Source organism: Lemur catta, chromosome 9, assembly GCF_020740605.2.
Source record: "Lemur catta isolate mLemCat1 chromosome 9, mLemCat1.pri, whole genome shotgun sequence".
NCBI lineage: Eukaryota > Metazoa > Chordata > Mammalia > Primates > Lemuridae > Lemur > Lemur catta.
Genome location: NC_059136.1, coordinates 54,556,719 through 54,578,804, shown reverse-complemented (window position 1 = coordinate 54,578,804; position 22,086 = coordinate 54,556,719). Strand labels below are relative to the sequence as shown.

The window sequence follows — 22,086 nt, the reverse complement described above, 5'->3', positions numbered from 1 at the left end:
TTGTTGACTGCCACCCTCTCCTTAACAAACTATTACATTTGCTTCCATCCCTACGCTAGCTTCTCCAACATCCCTCAGCTTTGGAACCCTTTCTCCAAAAACAAAACAAAAACTAATTTTAAACAACTTTTTTCAGAGTTTTCCATGAAAGAATTTACAGTGAAAATTGACAACCTTCATTCCTTATCACAACCAACCCCGAAATGGGCTGCTGCTCTTGCAGGTTAACCAGTTAACGTGGACAGTCATGTTTAAGTCACTGGCTGGGCTTGGAGGGAGGGTCTGAAGGTTTTCAGCATGGTCAGGGATGGCTCTCAAATATCCCTCACTAGGACATCGGGCATTCATACCCCAGGAGGAGCTGTAAATATTTAGGCAATATTTCATATACAAAAGTCTCATGCATTATGGACAATGATGTTACAGAATGCCAGGAGAGGAAGAAATCTCTAATATATTTTTTCTCCAAAAGTACAGAAAGTGTTATCACCCAAGAAATAAACTTGGAGACTTGAACCTTGAAGGTAGGAGATTCCAGAGAATCCAAACCTCTCACCTTTATATAGTTTTCTAGTTGGCAAATGTATTCATTTCCTAGGTTTGCTGTAACAAATCACTGCAAACTGGGTGGTTTAAAACAACAGAAATTTATGCTGTCACAGTTTTGAAGGCTAGAAGCCAAATTCAAGGTGTCAGCAGTGCCATCCTCCCTCCAAAATCTCTAGGGAAGTACACTTCCTTCTCTCTTCTACCTTCCAGCAATCCCAGGTTTATGGCAGGCAGCACAAACCAATTTCTGCCTCTGTCCTCACATGACAGTCTTCTTTGTGTCCAATATTCTCTAAGAACAGCAGTTAGTGGATTAGAACCCACCTTCCTCCAGTATGAGCTCATTTCAAATTGATTGTATCTACAAAATCTCTATTTCCAAATGAGGTTATATTCAAGGTACTGAGGGTTAGGACTTGAACATATCTTTTTGGGGGACACAATTCAACCCAGTACAATGAACAACCAGCAAAGACTTTCCCCTACAAGAATCATCCCATGTGCATTATGCAGAATAAACTCTTTAGAAAATAACTTCCACAAGTCACTTTTACATAGCGCAGCTGAAGTTAGAATTCAATTTCTATGTCTTCTGGTGGACTTTAGCTCTAAATGCAGACATGAAAATGACAGGAGAAATCAACACTGGATTTTTGATACACAGTCAGAGGAAAGTTGTTCTAAGGAAATTGGAATTGTACCTTAGCCACAATAAATGGTCTGCTACTTAGAGGCTCACTGAGCATTGAGGAAAGGACTAGACAGAAGACCCAGCAATACATTGAACTGAACCAACAGAGGCTTTATAAGTGAGAGACACCAAGTGTGGAATCAATATGGTGCTTTATGGAAAGACAAGGAATGGTGGTTCAGGACCTCAAGTGAGGGACAGGGCCAGCTGCTGCACCGAGGACAGGCCTAGCCACACTGGCTGTGAGTGGTAAATAGGTGGCAGACAGCTCACCTACACGATGTGAACATTCAGCTTGGAAAGAAAAGATGGGGTGATCCTCAGCTGACATTAGTGGGCCCCATCTAAGTGTTTCTTAAAAGTCTTACAAATTTGCAGCTGAAAAAGAGACCATGTAAGATCAAGATGGCCGACTAGATACAGGAGGTGTGTGCCTTCTCCGCGGAGAGGAAACAGAGTAGTGAGCAGATTCTCACATTTTGAACAGATCACCTAGGAGGGAATGCTAGGGTTCACCAGGTAAGCGACAGGAAGCACCAATAGTGGATAAGTGTCAGGTTTCAGTCTGAAATGTTGGTTCTTGGCACTCTCATGGTTAAAGAATGACCAGATGCACCAAAATAAGGCAAGCACAAAAATGAGGTTTATTGAGGAGAGAAAGATATGATTACCGAGAAAGAGCAAGATATAGGCTTACAGAGTGTGATACATATGCCACAGACGACTGGACCCACTGTTGCAGCAAAGGGAGAGCAAAAGGAAGGGCGTAAAGAGGGTCTGGTTATGGTCTGTGTCTTGTTCTATGGTGCCGGGATTGGGACCTCCCTTGTGGTTCAGAGGTCACCACAGAACTACTTTGATTGGACAGTTGGGAGTTCCATGACCTGGGTCTTACTGTACATGTGGGCTGTTCTAGGTTACTTTCCGGACTCTATGGTACCTATGCTGCTTGGCCCATGGGCTAGAGAGTCCTCTGCATTCTTTTGCAGCTGGTATGTTAAGTTATGATTGGCAGATTCATAGGGTATTCCCTCCTCCCCGAGGTGTGGCAGTCCCTCAAGAGAGGATTAGGGCAGGGCAGGACCAAGATGCAAATAAAATAAAATAAATAAATAAAATACCTGGGAACGTAAACAAGGAGATGAAAGATCTCTACAAGGAGAACTATAAAACACTGATGAAAGAAATCATAGATGAAACAAATGAAAAAAAATTCCATGCTCATGGATTGGAAGAATCAATATTGTTATTAACAAAATGTCCACTCTGCCCAAAGTGATTTACAGATTGAATACAAATCCCATCAAAATACCAATATCATTTTCCACAGAATTAGAAAAAAATAACCCTAAATGTCATATGGAATCTAAAAAAAAGCCTGAATAGCCAAAACAAACCTAAGCAAAAAAACAAAACAAAACAAACAAACAAAAAAACAAATGAATACAACCATATATATATATGACATGAAATACTACTCAGCCATAAAAAAGAATGAAATAATGTCTTTTGGAGCAACTTTGATAGAACTGAAAGCCATTATCCTAAGTGAAGTATCTCAGAAATGGAAAAACAAATACTGCATGTACTCACTTACAAGTGAGAACTAAGGGATGGATATACATGGTCATACAGAGAGGTAAAATGGACTTTGGAGACTCCACAGTGGGGAAGGGTGGAAGTGGGATGAGGCATCAAAAATTACCTGTCAGGTACAATGTATAGTATTTGAGTGATGGATACACTAAAAGCCTCAAGTTTACCACAATATAATTCATTCATGTATCAAAAAACCACTTGTAACTCCTAAATCTTTTGAAATAATAATAAAAAAGAAAGACTACAGTCAAATACACTCAATGAAAAGAGCAAGATGAAGTCTAAGAATGGCTCAATGAGATCCATCCTCATTAATGTGATAAAAACCCCAGCGGGAGCCTTATAAAACACAAATGGACCAGAAATAAAAGTGATGCAGTAAGTAAGATTGAACATCCACTGTGACTCTTGCTCCTATATTTGCTTGAAGTGGCGTTCAGGTCTTCTTCAGTACAGACAGTGGGACTACCAGCAGTCTGATCATGATGTGACCAGGAGAGGATAGAGTTCGTAAGTGCAGACGAAAATTTGAGAGCCCACCAGTATTTTTGGAGCCAAATGCTTCTCCTAGAGACTCTTTTCAGGACTGGCTTTCAATATGTGAAGAGAAAACAGTATTGAAAAGAGTTAATGAAAACGGCTGACAAGGAAAGTTGTTTCTTGGCAAGGAAGTTGTGGAAAAAATTTATATTTCTAGTTTTTAAAAAAGGATCATGTCATAATGTGTTTAAATGCATTTTTAAAGTTAATTTCTGAGATGACAATGCTCCCTTAATTTAAGACATTCTGTGTCAGGACAGAATGTAAACATGGCTGGGAACTGCCGTGGTTAGAAATCTGAATAAGGTACAGCAATGCCTGGTAACCAGAGGCAGATTGAGAATGGTATAACATAGAAACAAGTTGCCATGGAAACAAACCACTGAGTGAAGCATGACCATCCTGAGGGCATACACCATATGAAGACAAGGGAGGGGGACATGGGATGTGCTAGATGGCCAGGAGTTCTCAGACGGGACAATGAGCACGGTCTGCCCATTAGCTATCTGGCGCTAGAAAGAAAGCCAATGGCTGTCAAAGCCACCAAAAAGGGGAGTAAAATTCAGAACTTGAGTATTTTGAATTTGATTGTATTCATTTGTCATTCTTTTGTTGGTTCACTCCAACGGCCATTGACTGAGTGCCTTCTGTATACTAGGCTTGGGCTAGGCTACAAGGAGGTGCCAGGAGCCTACTGTCCCGTTCTCTGAAGCAGCAAGACCTAGACACAGTTGTCGTATCACTCCTGGGAATCAAGCCTCCCTCTGCCCTGAGGCTCTGGTCCTACTCCAGGCTGCCTGCCAGGTCTCCTTCCCTGCTGGGGGCACCCATGCCACCCTGCCCAGGATTCCAGCTCCTTCAGAGCTGTCCTCATGGCAGGTCCCTACCCCTGCAGTCAGCCTGCACTGTGCTCAGCTGGCCGCCTTCCACACCTCCTGCTGGGCTTTCTCAGAACTTGCCCAGACTGTCCACTTCAGGTCACCATCCTGGTCCTCCCAGCTTAGTGTGTCTTCTCCTTAAGTCCTGGTGCCCAGTCCCAGCCTTGGCTCTAGCACACTTGCTCCTGACTCTGGCTTTGGCATGTGATCCTCAATATGCAAGATATAGTGACTCATGGAAAACACTCACATCATAAGCCATTACCCCAACCCCCTTCCTTTGCACACCAGTGAACAAAACCTCCAGCTTCCTCCAGTGGGACCCGGCAACACCTCCTCCTTCTCTGTTGCCACTGTTAAACTTCCTGTTCAGGTCCCTGTTATGTTCTCCATTCCTTGGCACCCTCCTCTTAAAAGTGCCCTTCTGTTATTACTGTGATCTCACCAATCTATTTTTAAACCTTGCATTGCCTTTACAATCTCTTTCATTCCACATCTTCTTTCATTATAAACCAACTTTCCAGAGCAACCGACTTTGAGCGTGACATTCATACTGTAATCACATTATCCTCATTATCCTCACTACACTCATATTGCCTTATTATTCACAGACTTCATCTCTTTTGGTCCTTTGAACAATGTGGTAAAGCAAGCAGGGCAGGTATTATCACCTCCAGTTCATGGATCAAGAAATTGAGGTTCAGAGAGGGTAAGTGACCTTCCCCAGAGCACACACTGAGAAACAATGAAACCCAAGTCTTGTCACTCTAAATGATGGGTCCTGTGCATGCCATGTGACATTTGGTGCATGAGGCACCGTTTTTTGTTTTTTTTTTTTTTTTTTTGTGGCTCTGAGTTCTTGCCCACACTACCCCTACTCTTATTCTAAGGTTCTTCCTTCTTGATGTTAAGCCAGCATCCTCCAAAGAATTTCAATAAACAGAAACACCAACTCATACCATCATCTTCCCACTTCCCGTTAGATCCAGTGACATAGTTGCATATCCTAAGATCTTGCAGCTAAGGTTCAGGATGCTCCATTTTTCCTTTTTTGCCTGCAAACCAAATAACAAGAAAATCCTCACAGGCTTCCCTCCTCCCAGGAACGCCCTTGAAACCCCTGCACGGCATCCCAGCCCGCACTCCTGAGAAGCCTAGTCATTTTTAGACTCGTCTCCCCGTCACGTTTTTATTACAAGCTCCCTGGGGGCTGTGTCCACATCTTAATGCGCTGTGAACCGCCCTCGCTCTCCGCAGACGTGTGCAGAGCAGTAAATATTGATTGGCGCGGGTGCGTGTTCTTTTAGGAAGGAGAAAGCGAGCCCATCTTGTAACAAGAACTCCCAGGACAAAAGAATTATTTACAGCGAGATTCGCCCAAAGTGTAAAATGAATCAGAGTATTGTAAACCACTTAAGAAAAGAAAACAGTACTTGTAAAGGGGAGGGGGGGAAGAGCAAACAACTCCCAAGACGTCTGTCTGCAGCTGCAGGCGTGGGAGGAGAGGGGCCGCTGCGGCCCTGAGCGCCCCACGGTGGCGGCGTCTGGGGGTGCGCGCAGCTCTGCGGGGCCGCCCCCGCGAAGGATGAGTCCGGGACAGGCCCATGGGAACCTCTCTGAGTCATGAACAGGGTCGGAACGCACACGAGGTGTGGGGGAGGCTTGCGTCCCTGCAGTCCCTTTCCAGGGAAAGGGCGCAGCGGACGGGGACATTTGCAGTCACTGTCATTTACCAATTGCTCATTCCGTTCCAGCTCTGTGCTGGTTGCTTTGTGCGGGCAGTCTTATCCTTTCCTCCCCCCCACATTTCTGATGACTGTACAATTGCTCCTACTCTCCGGTGGGGAGCCTGGGGCTGCTCCGGTTGGGTCCCTTGGCCGTGGTCTCCCAGCTGGGGAACACTGGTGGTTGGACTCCAAAGCCTGTGCTCTCAACCGCCGCCGTCCAAACGATGCTCTCCCTTGCCTCTTTCTGCCATTTGACAGCGTGCACAGCGATTTCACAGACTTTATCTCACGTGTGCTTCACAAGCTCATGAGGAAGACTCAGTGAATATGTACCACCTCTAGTTGAGGAAATGGAAGCTCAGAGAGGTGGAGCTGTTGGCCCAAGGCCACACAGCTAGAAAGATGGCAGAGACGGGCACAGAGAATAGTCCCTTGGACACTGATCCTCAGGAGCCTATTTATGGCAAATCTAACGCTGTGGTCATGTCTCCTGACCATGAGCAGTGTCACATCTTGGAAGTCCCTTTCCACAGGGTTTGAGCCCAGAAAGTGGGCAGAGAATATAGGTGGAGCACGTGTACTACAATGCCCAGCACAGAGAGGTGACCCAGAGGCTCTTGTTGAATTAATGAATGGACTTGATCTGGAAAATGCTCAGTATAAGACTTCAGTGTAACAAGGCTGTTTCCATGACCAGTTCTGGTTCTGGTAGTGTTTTCCCAGTGACTACTGCTGAGCCCTAACCTCAGATCACGTCCCTGTTCCTCCCTGATCATCTGGAAGGACTTGGCTTTTTTAAGTCTGGGAAGAGGATTAAGAGGCATCACACTGGGCTCCTTCAGCCTTTTACTGTCACTGGGAGACATTTACTTTTCAACTCCCTTCTCTACAACTTTTCTTCAAGCTTTCCTACCACCTAAACTGCCAAATCCCTCACTTATACTAATCAATTTATTTTAAAAGTTATGTGTGCCTATTCCTTTTTTCTAGTTTGTTTTTAATTGGGGTAAAATACATATAAAAGTTACTACTGTAACTATGGTACAGTTTTAAAGTGTGAAATTCAGTGGCTTTTAGTACATTTACAGTGTTGTGAAAACCATCACTACTCTCTAATTTCAGAACGTTCATGTCACCCCCAAAAGAAATCGCATACCATTAAACAGTCACTCCCCACCCCTCCCTTGCCCCAGCCCCTAGCAACCACTAATCTGCTTTCTCTCTTTATGGATTTGTCTATTCTGGATATTTCATATAAATGGACTCATACAATATGTGGCCTTTTGTGTCTGACCGCTTTTACTTAGCATAATGTTTTCAAGGTTGATCCATGCTGTAGCATGCCTCAGTACCTCATCCTTATATTTAATAGCTGAATAAATATTCCATTGTATGGATATACCACATTTTGTTTATCCATTCAACAGCTGATGGAGATTAAGTTTCTTTCTACCTTTTGGTTTTTATGAATAATCAGTTACAAACATTTGTGTATAATTTTTGTTTGAATGCCTGTTTTCAATTCTTTTGGGTATGTACAAAGCAGCAGAATTGCTGGATCATATAGTTGAACGTATTAAAGAACCACCTAACTGTCTTCCACAGCTGTGCCTGTTCTTTGCCTGGCATCATGCTAGGCACTGGGGACACAGGGATGAATAAGACAGGGCCTCTGCCTAAGGGAATTCATAGCCCAGCTGGGGACAATGGCACATGATAGGGACAATAACAGGAGTGTGTGATTTTGTTTGCTCAAACACAACCCTTTAGGAGGCTCTGTCAAGGCAAGGACTCTGATGGGAACAGTGCTAAACAGGGCAAATCTGAAGGGAACAGTATGAACTCTTCCAGAATATTCATGGTTGACGGTTGTTATAATATGTACCACGTGCCATAGAAGCTGAGAAAAGGCCGTGAAAGTCAAAAATTGCTTTGGGGCTTGTAACAGAGATACAAACAGGGGGAGAAAAAGTAACACTTGATTTGTTGCAAAGCATCCTTGTAGACAGAAGAGAGGAAGGCACTAGTAATTAGCAATTGCTATTAATAACAAGTCCTCAGTGCTAATCAGGTGCCAGACACCATTTAAAAGATTTTCAGTGGACAAAACATTATCGGCATGTTAGAGATGATGACATTGAGGCACAGGAGATCAGTCTCCTGCCCTAGGTCACACAGGTGGGTGATCAGAGGCTCGGCAACCATGCCAGGTGAGTGAGAGGGTGGGTGGAGTCCGGAGAAGCAAATAGACATAGTTAGTGAGAAGATTCAACTGACTCATCAGCAGGTTGATTGGATACATACACGTTCAAGAGTTTCAATTATTATCCTAGACTGGACTATACTTTTATGATCGTTACACCAAAATTGATTTTTTTAATGCCAGAACAAGGCTCCTATTCTCTTGCTATCCAAGCATGATCATCAAAGCTATGGGACCTGGCCAAGATTTAACTCAAGGGAGAGAGAGGAGAGAATGAATCTGGAGAGTGGGTTTGAGTGGACCCTGGAAGAAAGAATAAAATGACTTTATGACTGCACCCCCTCAAACCCTGCTGGTTCATAAAGGGGTGATTCCCATTCTGGGAGCCTAGCACACTACCTGGGGGAAAGTAAGAGTCACTTGCTGAGGAATCGAATGACTGATGTGCCGCGGGTGCAAGCACAGCTCAGGGAAGAGCCGCGATGCCAGAACGCCACACCTATTGTTTCGAGTTTTAAAATGTCTTTAGTTATTTTTACCCACCTCCTTTCAGAAAAGATTTGAAGAAACGCTTTCTCAAGTGATTCTCACATCATTGCTTGGTTGCTGGTATTATCATTATTTGTACTTCCAGATCCCAAAATTGAGGCACATTTTAGTGACAAAGTTCATGGGATTCTATTGAGGACCTGGTGAAATGGGGCCTTTTACACTAGTCACTTCTGCAGAACCAGATGCTACTGCTCAGAAACGGGTTTCCAGTCCAGAAGAATTAGCGTTCATAGCTCATGACTTCAGTAAGTTATGAGTTTGCCTCACTTGAGGTGTTCAATCTCATGATTGTCTACAGGCCCACTGTTCTTGGGTGACTAACTAGCTGTGGACAAGTTCCCTGACAACAATGAGAGCTGACTTCTGCTGAGCACCCACTGTGTGCTTCTGTTGTGCTCAGTGAATTCTTTACACTATCTCATTTAATCTTGGACACTATGACGGTTCCAGTTTACAGGTAAGGAAATGGAAGCTTATTCCCTCTATTGGAAAGGACTCACAAATTTAATATTGGAACTGACTTTCTTCTCTATGTGTCAGGCACTCTTTTTGATCTCTCAACTTGGATTTCTCACAAGCATCTCAAATACAGCGTGTCCAAAACCCAGCCTCTGATCTGTCTCCCAAATCTGTTCTTTTCTTTCTCTCAGAATGGCAGTAACATCCATCCAGTTTCAAAAACCAGAAAAAGAGGACTCATCCTTGATCCCTTCTTCTCCCTGACCCAATCCTTCACTTTCTTTTGTCAATTTAACCCACAAAATGTTCCTTAAATGTCCCACTTTTCACCTCCACCATCACCACCACTACCACCCTTGTGAAAATTATCATCATTTCTGGCTTAGGCACCTGCAACAGCCTCCTTTCTGGTCTGCAGGTTTCCACCCTGGTCCTCTCGTATCCAGCCTTTGTACTGTGGCTCCAGTGATCCTTATTACAAAGTGCAGTTCAGATCAGATTGTACCTCTGTTTCAGACCCTTCAAAGGCTTCCCATTGCTCTTAGGATGAAGAAAAACTGTCCTGGCTCCTGCCTTTTCTCTAGCCCTACCTCTCTCTCTCTCTCTCTCTCTCTCTCTCCCCCACCCTCTTCATCTGCCTCTCTCATCATTCTTCCCTCGCCACCCCAGCCCCGCACTTCAGCCTTCATCCCCTCACTCACACTTCCAGGCACTGTGCTCCCCAGCCCCAGCCCCAGCTACACTCGCTGCTCTCTGCAGGGAGACTTTTCCTCCCTCCTTTGCCTGGTTGTCTCCTACTCATTCTCCAGGTCTCAGCTCTTACATCACTTTCTCAGGGAAGCCCTCCCTGATCACTAAATCTTTTCTTTCAGGTTCTCGTTTCACCATACAACCCTTCTTTGTAGCACTACAGTTATAAACATAGGCTGCTTTTTTATTATTTGATCAATGTCTGTTTTCCCCAGGAGGGCATGGACAGAGTCTACTTTTTCACAATTTTATCTCTGGTACAAATACCTGGCGCATGATATACACTCAGTAAATACTAGCTGCCTAAGCGCATGAGCTAGCAGTGAACAGCGGGGAGGAGAGTAGGACTCGGGGCCATTTAACCTCTGGACCTCCATTTCCTCCTCTCTATTATGTGGGGCCAAAAGGCCTTTCTAGCCCCAAATCTCTGTCATGCTCTGATTTCTAGTCTGAATGAAGTTTAAGTCTGATCTATGTTTGAATATAACAAAGACTTCATCTAGCAAATAACTCTCTCTCTCTCCTATTCTAACAAAAGTTTTGAGGAATAAACTCTCTTGGTTTAAATTTGGTTTTTATAAAAATAAAATTCCAAACCATTTATGCCTTTGGAAGAATTTGTGGCAGAAATTTTTAATTCTGATTATTGTTGAAATCTTGTTCACCAATAATTATCTCAAATAATATATTTTATAAAACTGAAATACATTTAGTTGACTCATGAGACAATTTGGAAGGAAAACAGCAAGGTGTATTTCTCAAATGATTTTATAAATTACTGGGGCAGCGAATTATGCTTCTGTGCACCCTCAGTGGTTAAGATATGAAATCACTCTTTAAATCAGGGACCCCACAAAAATAAAGAGGAAGATAATAGTCAATCACTAGGGAACCTCTTTGGCAGAAGGGTTTGTTTTGTTTTTCAGTTTCAGTTTTAGTTTTGTAACTGTACAGTTGAGCAACAGTGACCATCAACTGTGACTCCGAGGACACTGAAAATTTCTAAGATGACATTAAATGGTTTTATTCTGCTTCAACATAGAACAATAAAGCAGTCGAGTTCCAAGAAATAATAGTAGCCATCATTGATTGAGGGCTCGCTTAGTGCTCAGTGCAGTAACTGCTCATGCCTTATCCCATTGAATTCTCCTTCAAACCCTAGGGGTACTATTGTTCCCCATTTTACAGATGAGACACGTGAGGCTGGGAGAGTTCAAGTAATTTGCCTGAGCTACACAGGTGGTAAGTGGCAGAGAGAAGTTTTGAACCCAGTCAATGTGATTCCACATTCTATGCTCTTGTGCACTTCCCTGCATGGCCAGCTGCACCTCCTCCTATGGAAGCTTAGAGCAGAGCTATGACTTGCATGAGTCACACAAGCAAATGGTGCAGAGCTGGGACTGACACTGGGTTATGGGGTCGAGCCCCCTCTGCATCATGGGAGGTAACCCCTGGCAAGAGGGGCTGATGGGCATGAGAGAGCCCAGAAATGGCCATGTCTGACTGATCCTGCTTCAAGTTCAGTTCCCTGATGGCTGAAGGGGCAGTCGTGGCTGGGCTCTGACTGGTCCATGGCCACTTGCTCACCAGCAGAGTGACCCCCACCTGGAGAAGCAGCCCACTCAGGGGCCGTTGAACCATGATTCCTTCCTATCCCCCACCTGCCAGCCTCCACGTCCCACCTGTGCTCTTGACTTTAGGTTCAAGAGGGAGAAACATCAAATATGCATTCAATTTTAAGTAAAATGCATGAAAGAAAGAAAACTCAACCTTCAGTCTGCTCAAAGAGAATTGTCCTTAACTGAATACTACATTTCTTAAAAGGAATCAAGTCTAATTCCATGATATAACTGCCATTAATTTCAGAGAGTCATCTCTCATGCTCCTTTTTATGTATTACTGATTGGAGAAAGTACCCAGCAAGACCATAGAGATGAGATAATACACCCTCACCAGTGTTGTCCTGGGTAGTTTGGAGCCTCTTTCTACTGAAAAGGCTTCATACACCTTGGAAACACACTTCCAGGTCATCGGGTGACAACATCTGAGGTCTGAGAAGTTACAGTTAATGGTCTTCTCCATGCTTCAGTTTCCCCATGTATATAGTGAGGATAATCACAGTCTCCCCCTTATGGAGTTTTTGGAAGGATCACGTGTACTAATATTAATAAAGTATTTGGGGCCTTATTTGGTAAACTCTTAATGACTGTCAGCTACTGTTTTTTTCTTCTGAGTGCTAAGGATGTTCAGGCACCTGTACCTCATTCAGGAGTGGGTTCTTCCCGAAGTCTTGCATAGGAGACACATTAGAGGGGTCACGTGGAGTCAAATGGACCAGGATTCACATCCTGGGTCTCCCACTGACCAGCAGTCACGAAACCTGTCTCAGCCTTTGCTTTCTCACCTGTTATATAATAATAATAAGAGATCTCTCTCATAAGGCTGCAGAGAGGATTAAACGATAGTGTCCACATAGACCTTAGTGTGGGTCTGAGCACTTAATAAGGGCCTAAAAAATGTTATTAAGACTCTATTGAGCACATTTATAGTTTTTATTAAAGAAAAAGCCAAAGATCCTGTGTTCTTTGCCTTATAGGACTATAACCTATCATAAGGCAAAAAAGCACTGCTTGAGAAAGCCCTGTGGCTGCGTGCTTCCTCTCACAGCTGGTTATGCAAGCTCGCTGCGGCCCACGGAGATTCAAGGCCGCTCCTCAGTGCCTTTACACTTTTACAAATGCCATTGACACTATGGCTAGTTCTTAAGACACATGCAGTCCTGACCCCTGAACACAGAGAATGATTTGTTACAGTGTTACTTTTCATTCACGAATTACTTCTCTCCTCCTCCTCCTCCTTCTCCATCATCTTCTTCTCTCCCCAAGATTAATTCATTCCATCAACAAAGATTCCCTGAGCACTGCTCTGTGTCATTGCTTGCATTTGAGGGGCAGTGGTGGCCAAACTACGGAGTTTGCCTCCGTGTTCTATAAACAGTAGGTGTTTAATAAATGATGGACACAATGCTCTTTTTTTTTTAACTTGTCCACACTTATTCTCAAAAAAGAAATAAAGGGAGAGAGTGGGTTTGACGAAAATAAATCTAGTTAATGTATTTGTGCCCTCAGGGGGCTCGATATTGGGTAGATGGGAAAGAAGACAGCGAGAGCCGCCGTGGGGGAGGGGCAGGAAGGGGAGTCTGATGGACCACTGATGGAAAGCCGTACTTGTTTCACCTCGGTTAATCCCTCTAACTGTCCTGTGCAAAGGATGTATTATGAATTACTCCCACTTCACTAATAGAAAAAGTGAGGCTCAGGAAGCTAATGTATCTCACTCAACTGGTTCAAATCAGCTTTTGTGACTTTAAAGCCTGTGACAAGCTCTCGATCATTGTGTCCTATGCAAAGAGAAAATGGAAAGATGTCCCTGTTGCAGCTGACCTCGACGCTGACATTGGGACCTGCTGCTCCTGCAGGTGTCCCTTGTGAGCCAGGCTCCCTCCATCCCCCATAGTATTCAGTATGTGCCCACGGCCACAGCCACGATGCCCCCTGACCACCTCCAGGCCCACTCTCTGCGGCTCTCACCCTGTGCCTGAGCTCACTCTACCTTCCGTTCTTGGCTGCCATGCTTCTGCGGCTGCCAGAGGAGCTGGCATTTGCAAGCGTGGTGAACTTCTCCGCAGAAAGAGAGGAACAGTCAGGACGTTGGCAGTCTCTGGGTGGCACATCATTTATTAACTAATCCTACCATCATTAACACAGCGATCACAGCCAGCATTTGCTGCCCATACAGTCTGGGCTGTGTAAGCCTCACAGCATCCTTGTGTATTGGGCAGATACTATTATCATTCTCCTCTTATAAATACAAAAATGGAGGCTCAGTCAGATCAATTAAATGCACAATGAAAAGGAGCTTAGTCTCATTGGCACTCAGGAAAATGCAAATTAAAACTCCAATAAGATATCTTTTACATGGATCAAATTGGCAAAATTAGTACCTTGGACATTGTCTAGTATTGATGAGAATGTGGAGCAACAGAAACCCATACACTCTGTTATTGAGGGCACAACTTACCACTTTGGATAAAAATTTGCAAACATCTAAGTAAGGGGAGAATGTGCCCACGTTGGGACCCAGCAGTGCCACTCCTCTCTACTGAAGGCGTGTGTCCTGGGGAGCCTCTCACATGTCTATGCAAGGAAACCTGTACAAGAAACGCCTGTGGCAGTGCTGTTTGTGATAGCAGGATAATGGAAACAGCCTAAAGGTCTATTAAACAAGAAAATGGATAAATAGATTGTGGTACGGTTATACAATGGAATACTATGTAAAATTAACAACTAGAGCTAGATCTATCAAAACGAATAAGTCCCAATCACATTGACTATAAAAAGGCAGGAATTAATGGTTTTATAAGATTTATATTTACATATAAATATATATACTTATATAGATTTATATTTACAAGATTTAACCTCACACAAAACGATGCTTAGAAATATCTACCTATATAGGAAAGGTATAAAAGATGTACATGGGAATAAAACACCATCAGGACATTGGTTACCTTGGGGAAGGGGAGGGAGCGGAACGCAAGGGACTTCACCTGTGTTGGTGAAGTTTTATTTCTTACCCTGGGTGGTAGGTTCATAGTTGTGATTATGTTAATTTTTATGCTTTTTGTATGGTTTGATAATCTCATCTTATATTTTAATTTTAAAAATTGCTCAAGGCCTCGTAGCTAGTAAATAGGGGAGCCAAGTTTAGAGCCCACACTTTATTCCCTCCCAAAACATCAAGCTAGCCATGGGAGGAAGTAGGCAATGGAAGGTGAGTATGGAGAAAGAATGCGACTCATTCCATCTCTTCTTTGCACAGACCTTGCAAGTGCAATTGTTCAGTGACAAAGAGATCTTTCTTTGTATACCAGAGATAATCTTGAAAAATATGGTATTAAATATTAACAGCTTGAATCATGTTTTCCCATTGCTTTATATTATTATTTAGAACGATGTTTCTACAAAAATATTGGTGACAAAGCCTAATAAAAGCAACAAAGGGATTCCCACATTCATTTCAAATGATTTTGTTGGTACAGAATCCTATAGCTGTGTCATTCTTCCCAAAAGATCTATCAAATAGACAATAAACCTGTGCTCTCCATTTAAAGCAGTCTTACGCTAAGATACTCCACAAAGTTTATCCCTATTTTGTTGCGAGTCCTAACTTCAGTTTTATCAATTTAAGAACTTATCAGGAATGCCTTCACTTCCTCCTTATTATTTATTTATATTTATTTATAATTTAATATAAATAATAATAATTTATTTCTTTATTTTAGAGGCTTGTTGCCCAGGCTGGTCTTGAACTCCTGGACTCAAGTGATCATCCCACCTCAGCCTCCCAAGTAGCTGGGATTACAGTCTCCTCCTTTATTTAAAAATGAATAAACATCCATTGAATGCCCATGGATTGCCAGGCACTCTGCCAGATGCTAGAGAAATAATAGTGAACCAGACAGACCCTGCCCTGAATGAGCTGTCAGTTTCCTGGAGGAGACAGACAAGTAAAACAGGTAATTATAAGGCAGTGAGGTAAGGTACTGTGATGGGGTGTATGCTAGGCCTCCTGGGGAGGAACACGTAAGAGTGACCCAAGCTTGTCACATTGGATCTGGGAGAGCTCCTGAGTTGGCATGACATTTCAGCTGAATACTAAAGGATGAGTGGGAATTGTTTTCTAAGTAAGAAAGCAATGTCAGTATTTCTTCTCAGAGTATTCAATAGTCCTATTGTGAAGTTTCCATTGTCAACCAAAGCGGAGGAGAAAAGTAACAAAATATTTTATGGTATCTCTTCATCTGGGAAAAAAGAGCTGTAGTCTGATTGAACTAGAAGGTTCTTCTGGTGTAGCTCACCATGCTTTCTTCTGTGTGCTCTAAACAAATGACAATTGGGTGAACTGGATTTCTGTAACCTTTATGAAATGTGCAAATACACCCCTGACCTAAGTGAGTGTGTCGGGGGCAGATGAGAGCACAATTGCCCTGATTTCACTCCATGTTTTAACAATCCCTCTCTACCTAGTTACCCAGGAAGAAACCTAAGCGCAGCTGCTCTGCACACACACAAGGATTGCAGCACAGACCGGGAAGTGCAGGGGAAGGAAGGTATTAACGCAACATCTTCCAGCCATGCCGATTCCATTTAATTCCCTCAAGTTCTGCATTCATCAGTGTGAGTGGATAATTTGCCTTGGATTTATTCTAAGCTTGAGCATCCAATTTGATTAGGTGGTATTTGCTGAAGGACCTGATTTCCACGAGTTGCTGAAGCAGAGGTTGCCCAGGAAATCATGTTCTCGAATCAAAACCAACACCCCAGACTCCCACTCCCACTAGTTAGAAGGAGACACAAATAATCATACATATCCTGCTATATAAGATGAAGATCTCAATGTTTATTAATTACAATAAAAAGCAAAATCACAGAACTATTTTCAAACAAATGTAGCCATTTAAAAAAACTTTAAACAAGAAAGTGATTTTTTAAAATTCAAAGTAAGAAATCTAGTACAAGTAAAAATGATGTTTTAAAGTATCATCAATGAATGTTCACACAGACTTTCCATCCCAATAATATAAATTTATATCTTCAATCTTACACAGCAACAAAGGCACAGTGAGAAAGACAGCAATTGCTTCTGAAAGAAAATCAAAGAGGCCTACAGTGATGATTTTTTTCTAAAGGATCTCGGGGAGTTGAAACAAGGCCTGGTTTTCCACGGGTTGACTGTGAAGGGAACAGCAGCGTCCTTGCCTCTGATTCTACCTTTGAAGAGAATGAAAGGAACTCGTAACATTCTCTCTCCCAAAGAGATGCAGAATTTAAGCCTAACCCCCAAGGAAATGCTGTAATCAAAGTAAATACTAATCCTGCTCTTACATTAATAAATATCGTTAATAGCATGTTATAGCATTCAATAGCAATTCTTGCTAATCTTCCTCTGAATTTTTAACAAAATCTTCCTGGATTAGAAGAATAATTCCAGTAGTCTGGAAATGACAAAAAGGCTGCAACTTTGGGCTAGATAGCATTGTTAAAGACTGACAACATTCAGTAATGAGAGGACAGCACATAGTACGGAGGCTTCGTCACTCAAGTACTCATTATCCAAACCCCTGCAGTCACAGGATTTTTTTGTAGGGAAGCCGGGGTTGTCAAAATGTGAAAATGCGCAATGCCTGAGCTTGTATAAAACCAGTCCTTTGTCAAACAGTGACCTTAATTAACACAAACTTCTCTCCTGGTCCACTAGGTCAACCTCTGCTGTAAGTCTTATGCAGATTGCTACATGTTGAAACATCTGAAAACATATCACAAATTAACAAGTAAAATTAGAGTCTAATGAAATCGCAAAATCGGCAAAACATGTAGATTTCATGAAGTCAGTGGAAGTGATGTTAGAGAGATGCTGACATCACAGTAAAGCCACCACCAAATACAGATCTGGCGGAGCAGAACTGGAAAACAATTGAAGAAAAGAAAATGGACAAGGATGATGATAATAGGTTCTTCAAGAAAGAAAGATCTGCGTGTTGAAAGATTGAGAGGAAACTGTTGAAGTGCTCAAATATTTTTCCAGAAATGACCATATCTATAATATCATTCCAAATATTAAGTATAGCAAACACTAACAAATAATTTTCCTGAAATATTATTCCCCCACAGCAACATATGATTCATTTTTCATTCATCCCATATTCTAGAATATAGTTGCATTTACTACAAGAAGATTCACTTTTCCAGATAAAGTCCTAATCAATTTAGAAATTTTGACCATGAAATTGTACTTCCTGTCTTAAGTAGTACAATGACAGTTCCCTCTGTATGTTGCCAGCCTACTGCATCTTGCTCATAGTTGATTCTCCAGGACTCTGCGGAATGTTTCCTAACGTCCCAAAGAATGAACCTCTAGTTAGTCCAAGGCCTCCTTCAATGTGCGTCAACCACTCTTATCAGTCTTCCTGTGGCTCATCTGGCCTTGAGTCTTACATGACTTTGAAGCCTTTCACCTTGGTCTTTTCCACCCTTTTGAAGAGAGAGATGCTAATTTCATATGCTGTCATGCAAGAATACTCTCCCTGCCCGCCAACCCTTACCGATGTCACCCAGCTCAGGGGTGGGCCTGCTTCGGAGTCCCAGCTGTGCAGTCTTGTCCCATCACTGTGAAGACTTCTCCCTTGTAGGGTGCGCGCTCCACCGGGGAGGGTGTACAGGTCTGAAACAGAACATTTCATTTCTCTCTTGTGGTTTATTATTGACTTCTTGAATTCAAAACTAAGTGCAGCTCCCTTTATGGCTTGTGAGAGCAGAAAAAGAATCTTGTGAACTTATCATGTGCCTCCCATCCCCTTGCCCTTTCACCGAAATTCCTGGCAACCTTGGAGATCTGGGTTGTCCCACCCTGAGCCCTTGTCAATCTGCATCAGACAGAGGCTCAGGGAACCCCCACAGGGGCCTCTGCCACATCCTCACACCCTTCTGAGTCTGGTAACTGTGTGTGGCAGTCCTTTCCAACATCCTCCCTTTCCTTCTAGTTTCAGTCCTACTTATCTGTGTTCCCAGAGTGCTTTGTTGTAAGACTTTCAGAGCAGTAGCTTCAGATTATAGCAATTTGTGTGTGTGTTTTTCATTGTCCTGACTGCCTTTGTGAATAACAAATGTTCTGTAGAATCTCACCTCTTTGGTGATCAACTATTCAGCAGAACTCTCTGCTGGATTCAGCTAGAGTTAATTCAGTGCATGAGCAAAGTTTTGAAATCTGGACACACATACACACACACAGAGACAAATAACAAATTACTGCGGGTCTCATTTTGACCACCCAAACTAATATATTGTAGTGATCAACCGTGCAGCCTTTGGAGTAAGACGGATCTAAGTTTGACTTCTCCCTTTGCCATTTACCTCTCGTAGGAAACTGACAAGTTAATGAACGCCTCTGAGCCTACTTCCTCACCCATGAAATGGTGGGAATAGAACCCATGCAGAGACAAAGAATTTCCTTCCTTCATTCAACAGATATTTACTGAGCTCACATTGCCCCAGATATTTTGCCAAGCACAGAGGATACAGTGAAGACCAAGGTCAACAGCCCCTACAGCCGTGGACCACGAAGCATAGCATCTGGCACACTCAGCACCCAGCAACTGGAGGGGACCCCAGGCCTCCCCTGTCTACTGTGTGTCTGCGTCTATGCTTTGTTGGGTCTCCATTTGGGCTCATCGTCTACTCAGTCCTTTTCTTTACCTTGTGTCCTGTTATCATCTTGAGGAAGACAGACACCAGGAAATGAAGTGCCAGCCTCCCATTTCTGCCACCAGCTCCTGGACATTGTGGTCGTCTGAATGACCACGTCTGAAGCCTTGAATTCCCCTGACACCCCCCTCTCAGACCACGTCCTGCCATTCAGGTCTTTGTTCCTTGTCCCCTTTCCTCTCCTGGCTTTACTTTCTAAGCCAGACAGCATGATACAGCATATAAACTTCGGGTGACCATATAGCGTATCATCAAAACTAGGACAATTCTGAGAGTGAAAAGGGTACACACATAATTAACAAGCATAATCCAGGACTGTCTGAGCAAACCAAGATTTATTTCCACCTTCCTTCAACTCCTCCTTGCCTGTCATCTAGAGGGTCTTGCCTTTCTCTCAGCGTCCCTGGCAACTGCACTCAGCGAAGCCCAGGGTGTATCTCAGTTTCACCATCAGCCTTGTCTGCAGAAAGGGACATAGGTGGGCAGACATTGGTGCCACCTACCTGTGTGCTGTGAGCCCCTCCTCAGCTCCCACTCTGTCTCCCTCTCCCTACAACAGTTCCTTTGAGCTTTGTCTACTTGTGCTCTTCAGCTGTTGCTTTTTTTGTCTGTTCTGGACTCCTTCTTGGGAACTGACTGCCAACACCAACAGTTCAGGCGGGCCCATCCTCCTCAGCTGGGGGAGGGCTTGCTCTACAAGCTGCTCAGCCCCTCAGGGGATCCCTCCCCTGGAACTCCGTTGCAGGCCCAGGGACTGCGCATGACCCAACCAGGCGAATCAGACCCCTCCCCAGCATCCTTCTGTCAGGGCCACGCCTTCGCAAGTGCTGGGACGCCCACTCCCTTTTGCCTAAGTAGCTCTGACTTCTCTAACTCAGCCCAGGTACTCATCAGTCTAGGGAGCACTAGGCCCCCTGCCCCATCCCTAGCTTGCTCACCAAAGTTTTCTGGAATCATCCATTTACTTCTCTGTCTCCCCCAGCAGACTGAGGGCCCGTGTACCGCTCTGTGTCTCCATAGCAAGTGCTCAGTGAGGACGGGTGGAAGGTGTTTTGGGGAGAAGGGGGAAGTAAAGGGGCCTTCCCATCTTTCTTTCTTCTTTTTGTGGGTCATCCTGCCCTGAGCTGATTCAGTTTCCCTTATACCCTTTTGCTGTGTTTCATCATTTATCTGTTCTCCAGATAAATCTCTCTCTTTGGCTGGCTGCCTTCCATGGGCAGGTCTCAGGCCACCTGTCTTCACTTACTGCACCAGCAATGCCACTGAGCAGCATGTAGCCCGGCTGGTCACCCTGGTCAAGCTGACCATCACCTGTCTCCGACATGACTGGCCAGGTCTAATCTGCACACAGTCTCACTCTGTATCTGCCTCTGAGGCTCCAGGTGGGCGGGGTCTGGTTTCCTTCCAGAATGGCCCACGGATGTGAGCCCTGCCTGCCTACTCTGCCACCTCAGAAACAAGCCAGCCTTCCTCCAGGAGTCTTTCACTGTCTCACGCCCCACAGCCCCTCCCTGAAATAGATAAGTTGACAGGAATCAAAGACAACTTACGTTGCAGTCTCTAGCCTCTCAGCACTTTTAACCTTCTAATATTTTCTCATCCTTAGAGGTGGGTTGCATAAGCTCTGTAATGGCTAGACTCGCATCTTATTCATCTTTGTGCTGCCTATTGCCCCTGGCGTTGTACTCTTTGTGTGTTTTAGAACGTTGATAGATGTTCATTGTGACAAAATGAAAAAGTGATGGCATTCACTCTGCAGAATCTTGAACCGTCACTGCTGTTATTCAGAAATTCAGTTGCACATTTGTTTTCTAAGTAGATGTAACCTACAAGTCTTAGAAATCCTAGTCTGTTCCTCCTCTCTTGTGACAACGGCAAAGCTCTATCTGAAGTGCACAGTGCCCAGCCTGGCATGGACCCAGCATATGGGCTTCTTTCTCTGTCATCCCAGATGAGTATGGTGATAATACAGATTCCATCCCAGTTTTCCTGGTTATAAGCATACCCAATTCTTAGAGGACATCTACATAGCATGAAACACACAGAAAGACCAGGCTGGAGATCAGAGTGTTCAGGGCTGAGCAACGTGAGCAGGTTATGGCCTGAATGTTCTCCTGACTGACTTCCTGCCTCCCTGGTCAGCTTCCTCAGGCTGCCTTGCTGGTTCCCCCTCTCCTCAACTCCTGAAGGTTGGCAGCCCCAGAGCTCTATCTTCAGCCCCATTTCCTCGCTGTCTAACACAGTCTCCTTAGAGGCCTCGGAACCATGGTCATAAATCTATCTGCTATGATTCCCAAATTTTATCTCCAGCCTTGATCTCTCTGAATTCCTCTCTCCAGATTGCTTTTTCCATGCAGCTAATTGACCACAGCCCTGAGAGGTATAAGAGTATTTCAAAAAGAACTAGGATGTAAGCACCATGAACCATAGTTGAAACAAGTAGAATGTCAACTCTTTGAGATCAGGTACTGCTGCCTTATTAATGCCTATATCCTCAACACCTAGAATAGTGCCTGGTGTTCAACAGACGTTTGTTAAATGAAGGGAGATTTCTTGACTATAGGACTTCTTGAAACTTTTTATATCATATTGGGCAACTGTATCACCTGAGGGTGTTGTTATTTGACAGCTTCCTCAAGGAGCACCTGCTTGTGTCCTGAGGACACACCTTTGGACGGCCGATCTGGGTTGCAGCATCTGTTTTCCCCCAGTGCATGCTGGTCAAGATCAGATAATCGCACCTCAACAGCAATTCTTTCCATCTTGATGGTATCACAATAAAATAAAATGGTTTGAGGGTAAAACCATGTGA

At 43.8% G+C, this 22,086-nt stretch overlaps 1 protein-coding gene across 4 annotated transcripts in view; it reads right to left on the bottom strand.

Annotated features, from left to right (window-relative positions):
- The window catches only part of DPYS (dihydropyrimidinase), a 96,178-nt gene that overhangs the window by 4,565 nt on the left and 69,527 nt on the right, over window positions 1-22,086 (bottom strand). The window contains exons 9-10 of one of the 4 annotated variants that reach the window (XM_045560383.1): window positions 18,116-18,234; window positions 16,394-18,044 (exon numbers count right to left, since the gene is read on the bottom strand). In XM_045560383.1, the coding sequence (XP_045416339.1) occupies window positions 18,130-18,234 (105 nt within the window). In that variant the 3' untranslated portion in view covers window positions 16,394-18,044; window positions 18,116-18,129. Of the gene's footprint in view, window positions 1-16,393; window positions 18,045-18,115; window positions 18,235-22,086 lie in introns of those variants that run through there. The other 3 variants (XM_045560384.1, XM_045560382.1, XM_045560385.1) reach the window with 3 other exon arrangements.